This window comes from Phasianus colchicus, chromosome 3 (assembly GCF_987193195.1).
Source record: "Phasianus colchicus chromosome 3, bPhaCol1.hap1.1, whole genome shotgun sequence".
In the NCBI taxonomy this organism is placed as follows: Eukaryota; Metazoa; Chordata; class Aves; order Galliformes; family Phasianidae; genus Phasianus; species Phasianus colchicus.
This window is the reverse complement of record NC_143438.1, coordinates 36654854-36667048: the sequence shown is the minus strand read 5'-3', so window position 1 is coordinate 36667048 and position 12195 is coordinate 36654854. Positions and strand designations below refer to the sequence as shown.

The 12195-nt window shown below is 40.4% G+C and overlaps 1 protein-coding gene and 1 long non-coding RNA gene across 2 annotated transcripts in view; one reads left to right on the top strand and one right to left on the bottom strand.

Moving 5' to 3' along the window:
• The first annotated feature begins 515 nt into the window (after positions 1–515).
• LOC149918513 (uncharacterized) lies at positions 516–11419 on the top strand. Its single transcript, XR_016465082.1, has 3 exons — positions 516–1451; positions 2092–2212; positions 11288–11419. It is a non-coding gene; the product is annotated as an uncharacterized LOC149918513 (long non-coding RNA).
• Positions 4347–12195, bottom strand: part of RIPOR2 (RHO family interacting cell polarization regulator 2) — a 59138-nt gene continuing 51289 nt past the window's right edge. The window contains exons 17-22 of the mRNA XM_031589058.2: positions 11298–11459; positions 10456–10614; positions 8941–9143; positions 8258–8341; positions 7390–7480; positions 4347–5951 (exon numbers count right to left, since the gene is read on the bottom strand). Coding sequence (XP_031444918.2) covers positions 5851–5951; positions 7390–7480; positions 8258–8341; positions 8941–9143; positions 10456–10614; positions 11298–11459 — 800 coding nt within the window. The 3' untranslated portion in view covers positions 4347–5850. The remainder of the gene's footprint in view (positions 5952–7389; positions 7481–8257; positions 8342–8940; positions 9144–10455; positions 10615–11297; positions 11460–12195) is intronic.

Genomic DNA, 12195 nt, shown 5'->3' with positions numbered 1-12195 from the left:
GATGGGTAACATGGTTGAGTGACCTTATTGCCTGGATTCTAAGACAGTGAAGGTTCTTCATGCCAAAGTAGATAAGCAGTAGTATCTGATGAAACAGACAGTTTTAACTTTTCATAGCAGACCTTTTATGCAGTGGAATTGACTTATTCCTAGTTCATAACTGTTCTTCTTAGTGTTATTTTCAACAGCTGGAGTAGTTTACATTTTCTCAGCCATAGAAGGCTATGAAGTTCTCTTACATAATTCCTTGGCCAGTTACTCCAATCCAGTGGAGGCAGCTGTTGGAGCTCATGTTTTGGTGTTTTCTAATTGCTACAACACAAGCTCTAATGCTCAATAAAACAATTGTCAGAGTGCTCTAAACCCAGAACTCGCATGCACCATCTTTATTTTGCATTTGTGTCTCATCTTCATTAAAACAGCCAAGAAGAATGTTTATTAGATTTAAATTGTGTGCTGTTTTTTGATTGTTTACATTCAAGTGACAAAGGAAAGACAGTTCTTTGAGTATCTTTCCTTGAGTTGATAAGGACTTTGTGCTAAGTAAATCTTTCATGTCATTCATGTGTTCTGCACAACCTGCACCATTTGGTCGGCCTGTGGTTAGAATGCCTCTTGCTTTCAAACTTTCAAAAATACACAGATCAGTTAGTAAATACAGCATGCTTGCACTGGACGTCTCCAGAACATACTGTGGCAATTATCAGAGAAAGTAGTTTTGTTATTGGAAGAAAAACATACTGTGTGAGAAGACCAGCTGTGAGAGATGAACTGTGGCTTAGAAGCTGAATCACAAAGAATGTGTTCTTTATTGCAGATGTATTGGACCTTGATCAAGTAATAGCTCCTTGTGAGATCAGAAATAATAACCTATAGAAGCATTATCAGGAGCCTTGTGCTGCTGCATTCATTGCTGTTTGAAAATGTCCTAAAACAGTTGTTTCATTTTTTGTCCTGAATTCATTTTTTTAAACATACATGCATTAAAGTTGTCTTATCAAAGTACAAGAGCTTTCTATGCATGTGGAAAAACCTGTCAAATGATTAGAAGTTACATGTAGGTTTGTAATCTGTTACAGACATCTGACCTTTTATTTCTGTTCAAATATGTAAGGGAACTTTCATCTACCACTGAAACACAGCTCTGTAGCTGAAAAACATCACTAAAGACAAAGGCATTTCATATCCAGCTAAATTACAGAAAACATTGTCATGCAAAACAAAATTATCAGTGCTGGGACCTAACTAGAGAAGGTGATTTTTCCGAGAAGTCATAAATGCCTTTGTGCAGCAACCTGACCAGCATGCTGCCTCTTTTTCATTGTACAGCCTGTGGCCACGGTTTTATCTTTTGCTGATGGATCTTAAAATTTCACAGATGTGGGATGCGTCTACTGGGTCCTGGTGCTTTTCCACAAAGAAATGTGCATGCCTTGAGGACAGAATGTCAGGTATGTAAGACTGAAGTATTGTGAGTCTGGACGTGTTTCAGGAAGGAACAGCTGTGCCTGGACTAGCAGAGACAAGCAATCATGGGTGCGGAGGGAGCTCATGTTAGGAAGAATGTTTTAGCTGGAAGACAAGCTCAGCAAAAATAACCATCTCAGTGTAAAAGTCCATTGTATTTAAGACAATGCACAGAGAAGTGAATTAGACCATAATAACTCCTTAGCTGGACAACTAAAATCACTTGATGTTTGGCACTGTGTTGCTTACTTGAGTGACCACAGCACTAACGTGCTGCAGCTTGTTTTGCAGCCTGCGCGCAAATAAGAAAGAAAGATCAGTTTAGTTACTTATGTTTTTTTCAAAGGAAGTACACTGTGTATTATTTACTTTTCCTTAAGGGCCAGCTGAGGTTGTTTTTAGAACTGAATTTGAGATTTTGAGCAGGTTTGAAAATCTATCAAGCCCTCATGTTATTAGTGCTCTATTCTTGCTGAGACTGAATTGCATTGTTACCAGCTCTTTCTTTAGAAATCATTATTGTGTATTGTTAACTTTTGTTTCCATTCACGTAATAACAGGGTAGTTGAGAAATGATAAGGATGAGGAAATGATAAGAAAACTCTATTTTCTGCTGCTTTGTAGATCTGCTAACTGACCATGATAAAATGTGATTGGTCATGTTCAAGGCTGAACCCCTGGGGACAGCGATACCTGTAGGGCACCTAAATCAGCTGAAGAGGAGCACTGTGGATTCTATCATCAGGTAGGATTGCAAATTGAGGTCCATGTATAGGATATACAGTTTAGCAATCCTACAGACTTCTAGCTTTGAATGTTTCAAGTAATAATTGGTATATAACAGACTGCAGCATGGAGCAAAGCTACATTAGATGGCTTTTTGGAGGCATACTGATTCCAGGAGGAATCTTCTGGATGGCAACGAGAAGCTCTGGGCAGGCAGATTGCTCCTGCTGCTGTAGCTAGAGGCTGTATGTGACTGTATCTACTGGGCAGAACCCAGCAATGCTAACAGCATGGTGGAAACCATAGTAGTTCACAAAAAGTGTGAGGGGCAAAAAGTAACAACAAGCTACTGACACAAACACTGGACAAACTCGATTCCTGGTGCACTTAACCTGGCAAGCTACTTCGTCTCCACTACTGCTGAGTTACTTTGGTCCATGAACTGTTTTCTTCACATACTTTTCTGGGGTGCCCTGGATCTAGTTTTAATTTTTCTGGGGTTTTAGAAGGTTCAAGGTGTTCACTTTTTTAAGAATTTGTAACGCTGAGGGCAGAAAGTTCTGAGATTCCTGTTTGGTTACTTAAACTGAATGTAGCTTTTTTTTTTTCCTGTATGTTGTCACAAATCATGTCAAGACAAGACTTCTTGTTTTAGAAAAAAAGTAAATAAAAGAAAGCTGATGCTTAAACTTACCTTTAGCCATTATACATCTATATGCCAGGTTCAAGCTTGTCAGTCTCAGGTACCACAATAAGAACTAAACTCTGTGTCTCAATGTTTGCACTCAGATTTTTGTGAATTTCCTCATTGAGTCTGAGGGCACAATTTTCTCATCCTGTTTGGTGTGAGCTGTATATATGGGGCTTTTAATGATTAGAATAGTGTAGTGGATGAGCTTTACATTAACAAACTCATTTAAACTACGGTGAGACAGAAGCAGGTATGTGACATCAACTCCATTTGATATAATACCTGTACATGTGAGCACTTCTGTATACCTCAGATCGGTGCCATATTCCAAAATTTTCTAAAGATGAAATGAACCAGCTTCTGCTGGATGGTTCTTGATCTCAGTAGGGAAAACGTAATCAGTGAAAGCAAAGTAATGGTTTTGGGACCTCTGGAACATATTTTAGTTAGCCTTTCTCAATAAGTATTTTGAATGACACACAAAGCTGTTTTACTCTGAACTTAAGAAGTAGCCAGAAATCTAGGGTGCTTGTGCTTGCTCAAAAGTAAGCTGAACTAACTGGTATCTAAGCAACAGTTCACAATGCAACACCTACACTTTGACTAAATTGCTTTTCCCCTAAAAAAAATTGCATTCTGCTCTGTGATGCACAAACTGTGGCCAAGCAAGCTTTTGATAGGTGTTCTGTCTTGCATGCAGGATCTGTTGACAGATAGAAGAATATAAGAATATATTTGGTTTCTTTTTAAACACTGTGTGCTTCTTGCTGATGCTCTGGGACAGGAGGAAGGGTGCCTACACAGAGACACTTGAAGCAAACAGAGAAGGAGTGCTAAGAGGATGCAGTCTTCACCATGCTTCAAAAATACTATTCAAGTTTAGAACTTTTTTTTAAATGTGCTTTTGTTCACCTTACAGAGATACAACTAAGAGCAGTCTTTCACTATTGTTTCATCCCTCTATTTTTCCTAACTTTCTAACTTGTGTGTCTATTTCTGTTACTAAAACAGCTTGCTGCTTACCTTCCCTTGGTCAACAGAAAAAATGAACTTGCAGCAGTTGTGTATACTAAAACATGAGCTAGTACAGTACCATTTCTACACTGCTCAAGATGTTGTTGTTCTGTCTGTCCTCACACAGTACTCTTTGCTGTGTGTATTACTTTCTTGCTCAAATGTAGACATTTGTCGGATCTTAATGTTCTGCCAAGTCTTAATGTTGATACGGTATGAAACAAAAAGCATTTCTTCACCACAGGAAATCTAGCAGGTGATTTTGCATAATTTAGCTGAACTTTTTAATATAAAATCTTGTGATCTTGTGATTTCCAAGTAGGCAGTTCCTGCTGAGCTACTACAATAGTGGGAGGTGATTTCCATGGTAAAGATTATATAAGCCTTACTATGGAGAGGATACTGGTAGAAAGAAAGATTACATATATATATGGACTGATGTGCTTAGTACTTAAAAAATAATCTTTATTATAACTTAAATGTGATAGGAAATAAATGTCACAAAACTAAAGGGGAAAAAAAAAGCAGAGGTCAGTACAAAAGAACACCTTGAAAGAATTCAGCTGATGGAACAGGTGTGGTACAAAAACCAGAACTTGGTTATTTCACCTTCTGTATAAAGAGTCTATGTCCCTCAGTAAACAAGTAAGCGTTTTGAACTGTATTTTGAACTGTACAAAATGTACCTTTTTAATTAAGGAAGAATATATATATTTATAAATATACAGATATGTACATTGTTGTAACATTCACGATAAAAAAAAACGACAAAAACCAGAACAACTTCTGCCTGCCAATGTGTTTGGTGCTAAAGGCTTCCTTTTGATGTGAATTGTTTGCAATCTTTTCTATGTAGTCTATGCAAATTTGGATACTATAATTGACATCTAAATATCATTTCATGCATAATAAACACAGTACAGGAACACTCTTCTGTTAAATTCTGTTCACCTCCTCTGTTATCTTCAGGCTCATAATCAACAGCTTGAAGCACTGTCTTTCATTCTTGCAGTGGGGGAGCGAATGCATTCACTTCACACTGTTTATTACTGCCTCCGAGGTCTGCTTTAGTTTGTTTCAGTTTTTTATTGAAATCATTCTATAGAAGCTATCCTCCACTAATTACAGTGTATGAAATCCAATCCTGCTTGCAACCTGCAGGACAGAATGGCTTTGAGGACTTGTGCAATTAGCTGTATTCATCACTACTTCTTGGAATAAATAAATGCGCTTTACCTTTTCATTTAGTTTTTCAAAACCTACGTGGTTATTTGATTCCCCTCATCAGTCTCTGGATTAATGATGGTTCATTGCTGGAGGGTGAGAGAAAGGAAATAAAAGACCAGTAGAGGCATTCAGAATGAGTCACTATAGTGACACCTCCTTGGGCTTGCATCATGCTGCTTCTGGAGGCAAAACTTGAAGAAACTCACTCTGTATTTCATTACTGAGACAGCACTGTGGTGTTCTGGGCTGCTGGAGTGGTTCTGGGAACACTGCGAGGCAGTAGGCGCTTGGTTCGGCGTTGGAGAGAAAGCTGCTTTGTGGTTCTGCTCGAGTGGCCTCCTACTCATCCATTTCAGATACACATCACGTCTCAAGTTTTCATGACCATTTCAAGGAAGTAAACATAATTAATGCTCAGTAAAATATACAAAGATGCCAGATTCTAAAAACTCACAGAAGTTTGCCAAGGCTGAGTAACTGCAATGCATTATTTATTACAAATCAGTCAAGAAAGTATTGTTCCTCAGCCTCATCTGGCTGTTCCATCATAAGCTGCAGAGGAGCCAATAGGAACTCTTTAGCTGTGCTTAGATTTTGCTTTTCCTTAAAAAGTTGGTGAATTGCTACATTTTGGGACACTCCTTCAAAGTCTTCATTCTACTTCCCATGCTTAATGGCAGCTCCGTCTTTCTTTCATGTCTGTTACACTTAGGCAGGTTCTTTTCCTAAAAAGCTGTGGCAGATTCAGTTCCACGGCGACTTCCAACTCTGACAAATTCCCGAGGGAATTTGTCCAGCTGTTCATAGGCCAATCTCCCATCTTCACCTGAACACAACATGTTAAAGCATCATAGCAACCTATATCATTGCTGTACAACATTTGAACTATTGGATTCTCTGCTATTAGAAGGTTACCAGTAACGTCTTTCCCTCTTAACATTTCTTACATTGTTGAAGGCAACTTCAGAAATTACTTAGAAAGTTAAGCATGCTTGTCCAACTAACTTAAGGATTACTTGGAAAAAAATGTTCAAACTATTTCTTAATTTGCCGTTGCGGGTTGCTGGTTTTATTTAGAGCAAAACAGAAGCAGCTCTGGCTTGTATGGCTAGATGACAGTATCTGTACAACTGTCTTACTTAAACGACCTGCAGTGCTCCATGTCTCAGCTGCAGCTGTAATATGCTTGAAGCAGATGATGATGTTTATCTATTTCTAATTTAGGCGCTTTCACCCACTTCTTGCTTTCTGGCACTTCTAAGAAGTGAGTCTAACCACATCTTGAGTTCACCATTAGCAATCAAAAAAAGGTCTCTGGTACATCATCTAGAAGAATGGTACAATCTCCCAGAGTTTACACAAGTGACATAGGGTTAAACATTTCAGAAGCTGAGTAACAACATTGGCAGCAGAGTGAGTTCCTGCTAAATTGGTAAATGAAGAGTGTGTGTTTGATGAATTTGCATAAGTAAAATTAGAAATGGACATATACCCATGAGCAAAACTTTGTGTCTGCCCTACGGAGTTGAGGACAGGTCAGAAAAATACAGCTTTGTTTTTTTTTTCAGTACTGAATAGTGCCACTTAAGTACTGGGGTCCTGAAACTGTGCAGCCACAGTTTCAGTCACAGTAGTTACTGAGCAGGGTGGCTGTTGTCTCAGGGAAAAATGAAGGTCTCTGCAAGGTGCCTGAGGTTCTGTGTGAAGGGGCCGTTGTAGGTTAGGATCTGTCCAAATAAGCATATAGAGATCATTCAGCTCAAATGAAAGCTTGGTGGTGCTAATGGCACTTGCAAGTGTGATTTGTTTCAGTAAGCTGTTTAGATAGCTAGAAAGTGCAGGGTACAGTGACAGCAGAGGATGCCCAGGAGGACAGGGTGTGATATGTTGCAGAAGGGGAGCTGGTCCTGCCTCCTCAAGGAGGAGAGGTTACATTCCCTAGGAGAAGCAGAACACAAATACTGTTCTTCTACATAACTTTAATAAAAGGTGTTGTACTGAATGCCTACACTTGTTTTTCAAGCATAAAGTCATTATGAAGTAGATCTCTTTTGTCAACTTTTCCTTTTCTATTTTTCCATTTCTGTTCTCACCCCTAGACTCAGACAGTTCAATTTCTCTCTTTTTGGTCCATTTTCATGATTTTCAGAATGAATAATACATATGAACATATACTTCTAACCTGTTTTTGTGTAATTCAAGTGTTTTATATGTATTTCTGTTCAAAAAGAAAACAAAATGCTGCTGTAAAGCAGGCAACTCACCAAGTGAGAGCAGGGTTTCAGAGGCTACTTTTCTAATCTCTTCATTGTCAGACTGGCAGAGCATGACCAGCATTTTAATACTCTCAGTAGCCTGGAAAATAGAAAAAAGAATCATATTAAGACTGCCTATTACGGTTTAATTTCAGAACATCATATAGGAGTATTTACCACCCTCTGTGTTTCCTTTCCCATTCGCTATGCACATGGATATACCATCTTGTGTCCTTGGTCTTGTCTTAAAAGTGTTCACAAGCCAAACTGCATGACAACATGCACACCCCTCTGCTCTGTCTCACTTCATGCGGGATGAGAAGGGCTCCTGCTCCACTAGCTTTGGCCAGAAGGTTATGCAGGGAAAGCTGCTGGAGCACCCAGCTCACCTTTCTGCAGCACTCACATGAGAAACCCCGTATCTCAAGCTTCATGCAGGAGAAGCTATCACTGCTGTAGGTCTATTGTATGGAATATATATTTTTTGCTGTGTCCAGTATCAGCTGAGTTAGCAAGCAACTGTTTTTCCTTTCTTTAATGTGCAGAAGTGGTACCAGAGGTGAGCTATAATGTAGCATAGCCTAAACTTCCTCTTACAGTCTTTCTGTGCAATGTCACAAACAAGCTATGTATCTCTTCTACTGCTGCAATCTGCATGCATTATAGCTAGTTTTATCCCAGAAAAGGATTATTTTCTTTCTCTCCTTTAAAACAATGCTTTGAAACTGTTTCCAAAAAAGGAATCTGTAATGCAGCAATGCAAAACAAAAGCAGTACTGCTGCTGCTACTGCAATTTCTATTTTATCATTCTCACCTCTCAGGTGTCCTTTCTTTAAAGTACTGCCAAGAACCATGACTAAACTCCTTGTCTCTTACCTTGAGGTATCTCAGAGCCAGGCAGGCTGCTTTCTGCAGCTGGAGGTTGGGCTGGGTTAGCGCTTCACAGTAATAAATCAAGGCCTGGAAAAAGATAAAGAGAAGTAGCCTTGAAAATGTCTGTGGCTGTGTGGAGCAGCAGGCTGGAGAGTGGAGTCTGCCACGAATGGCTGGAAGTCATCCCCTAATTTCTTCTCATTCCTTTTCTCTCATATCTTTAATTTCTGTGTTTAATCTGGTCCTACTTCCTGCCTTCAGCATCTGTGCTAGACTCACATCTTAGGTGGGAGATCTCAGTTGCCAGCTTCCTTTAGGGAAAAAAAATGCAACCTACATCTTTGCGTGCTGATGAAGCTGGGGATTTGCCTTCAAGCTGGGTTTAAGGTAGGCTGGCACAAAAGCCAAGATGTGGAAGATAGCTGGAGAGTTCAGTACTTCCTAAATATGTGTGCGATCTGGTTTAGCACCTGTTTAGTATAATGACAGGTAGAAGCAGACTAGCATAATGACAGAAATGAACTTACATATTTGCAGAAAAAATAGGTGGAAAATCCCTCTGGTTCAGTTTAAATCAGGCTCAGAACAATTATTTTATAAATGTAGATATTTGAGACACACAGACAGAAAAAAAACTTTATGATTATACAGGTCCCTTATCCAATAGGTGATTTTCTGCCACTTACTTTCTCCCTGAAGTGCTTGTTTTCTGCAGTAGCTGTCAGGAGCGATGCCACAGACTCACTAACTTCATTTTTATTTTCATTGAGAAGTAAAGCCAAAGCTCTCAAAACTTCTTGCTGTGGTGGAAGGTTGTTGGAGTTTATTTTGGACACGTTTTGATGCAGTTTTCCATCTTTCACAGACTGCAACATCTGAATCACAGAGGCTAGAAGTGCAAGAGGAAGGCTTTTGTTACTTTTTTTTATCCCCTGTGTTTCAGATTTCTCATTTCCCCACCAGCAATCGTCACTATATACAGAGGACAGATGAAAAATCCCCATCTGAATATTGCAGCATTGTGGTGTATCTTCACGGGGAACTGGGCTTTAGATTGGGCTTGTTTCTCAGACATTCTTCTTAAGGAGGTGTATGGAAACTGTTGAGTCACAGCCTAAACCACTGATTGATCACCTGAGGCAAGGACTGAGTCAGCTGTGTGAGCACAGGTGAAGGCAATTCAGCTGTGTGACCAGAAGGGGTGGAGCCTGGCTGCACCTCTCTTAGACCTCATTTAAGGGCTGACTGCCACTGAGGAAGGATCTCTCTCTGAAGATCACTTCTTTGTGTAGTTTTTTTCTGTAAGCCTAGATTTTTGGATAAAGGTGAGCATTTCTTTTCCTATTTTCATTGGAATAATCTTTCCAGCTGTAACACCAGCTATAACAGGAGGATATGAGTAGATGGACTAAATGGGATGCTGTCGTGTCACTTAAATTCTCATCATAACAATGGAAAACCAATATCCTAGCTAACGAACTGACTTCCAGTGTAGTTTTGTGGAAGTTTTCCTAGGCAGGCTGATATCCCCCATCAACAGCCAGGGCTGATGTGTATCAGAAGTGAGCTGAATGTCTTTTTCCTTCTAGGCTTTTGATTAAAGCTGTCCAGTTAGCCCAAATAAAAGGGAAGTCTAGACAAGTTTCCTCAAACTGCATCTCAGCTAGCTCACAGCATAGTCTTGGAACTCAATGATCTTTGAGGCCCCTTCAAACATAAGCCTTTCTGTGACTTTGTGAAAACTCTACTTTCCAGGAATTGCAGTCTAGCATGCTTTGTGGAACATCTGCTTCTCTCTTTAAGTCTTGGAGGCAGAGCTACCAGTGATCTAGGTGCTGCGATCCCTTGGCTCCTGAGAAGATCTCAGCACTTCATAGAATCACAGAATTCATGAGATGTCTCCATAAAAGAGGATGAAAGACTGGAAAGGTGTGGGCATGGAAAACTAACCAGGCCTTGGGCCTGGCTCAGCACTATCAGCTATTTCCTAAAAAGTAACTTAACAGTTTTTTCTTATTCATTTGTAGAAATAGAAATGAATGAGAGTGAATCTACCTCAGCTCCTCCCTTTTGATATGTGCAATTTGGGGTGCAGTCACATGTAGTATCCAAGGCCTTTCTTTGCCTCTCCCCCCCTCTTCTGTAAAATCAGAAGGACATCAATGCAATCCCTGTTAGCTACTATATCTTATATACCCTACCTTCTTTTGCAAGCTGCAGCAAATAGCTTCCAAGGTCATTAACACTGTGGCTGGCAAAATAGTTGTAATACTGAAAGACTGTAATGATCTCTGAAGACATGGTGGAGTAGAGGACGGGCTCTGTTCGGTCCAGAATCTGAGATACCAGGATTCGGAAAACTGCAGGGACAAAAGGATGCGTTAGTGAGAGTAGAAGCTGCTAGCATTCCTGCCCAGGTGTGTGGGCAGAAAGTGAGCCTGGGAATGTCCTGGAGAGCAGCAGAATGGAACAGGAAGGAAAACCCCACCCTGGGTGGGCATCTGCAGTCTGAGCAAGCCATCCTATTCCTGCCCAGGGAGAGCTAGTCAATGGAGCTGGAGTTTGACAAGTGGTATATCCAACCCCAAAAAGAAACCTATATTGAGATAGACACACTTGAAGTTGTACACATTTCATGCCAGTGAACTGTAATGGGACACAGATGTTCTGTAAACACATTATAGTTGGACTAGATGATCTTAGTAGTCTTTTCCAACCTTAATGATTGTATAAAATTGAGGGGATTCCTACTGCACTGTATCACTTTCAAATCTGTATTTGGGAATGCACTTTCTGATTACCTCATGAGTCTTTAAACAATGATTTCTTTTCACTTTTTTCTCCTATTCCAATCTGATTATTTCAGGCCAAAATTGTTCCAAGAATTTGTTGTATTAGTTTTCAAATAACATCTTGGAACCATGCCCAAACAGACCTCCAGGGGTTGGAAAACAAAGCAATGAAAGCTGAGTAAAGCCTAGTGCAAAACTGTTCTCCCTTCTGATGACAAATAACTTTTTTTTTCTTTTGCAGCAGGAGGTACCTGTTTCTGCAAGCCCTGGACATTCCTCATTCACAGTGGTAGCAAAATTGATATCCAGCTGCTTCATCATCTTGTCTGCAGTCGTGTGATAGACTCCTGAAGGACCAGTACACTTCATCCAGAAAGCCAGCAGTGACAGCTTCTTGTGGAACTCTGGGATTGCTGAAGAAGAAAAAATGAACGATGAAACAAAACTGTGCTCAGTGCACTGTCTTCCTAAAGGGAAATGTGATGCATGTGGAGGACGTCCGCTCCATCTCGCTGATGGAAGGTAGGTCACCCTGTGTCACTGCCTTCACAGAGGTGGTCACATGCTGACCCCAAGTTTGTGATGTGTTGTTTCTGTTTCCTGAAGGAAGATGTGAGAAAATCTGCTCCTGATCCAGTTCTGGATACTGTCTTGTCTCTTTAAAATACCATGAATTATTAGGAGAAATACTAGGGAAAATAAATGATCTGCATGAGACTGGTCCCTGTCCAAGCACTGCTCTGTAGCCTTGAGTAAGTTACTCCATCTGGGATAAACTGTTTGAGGAGTTGTCTTATGACTCCTGTAGCATAAGGCAGATCTTGAATTTCCTTGGGAAAGAGGTGAAGAACAAATTTGGCTGCTGAAGTGGCAGCATCCCCACCCTGTTGCTGCAGCTCCCCCTGCCCACCTTCTGCGCGTCAAGCAAGATAAGAATCAGTACAACCCCTTCTCACCTGCTTATTTCTGACTAGGAGCACATAAGACAGAATAAGGAGAGGCTGGATAAGGCCTGGGCAACGTGATCTAGCTGTGATGTCCCTGTCCACTGCAGGGGAACTGGACTAGATGGCCCTCAGAGATCCCTTCTAACTCTAAGGATTCTATGAATAAGGTCCCTGACTAGCTTCAGTGAGTGCTAGATCTGTT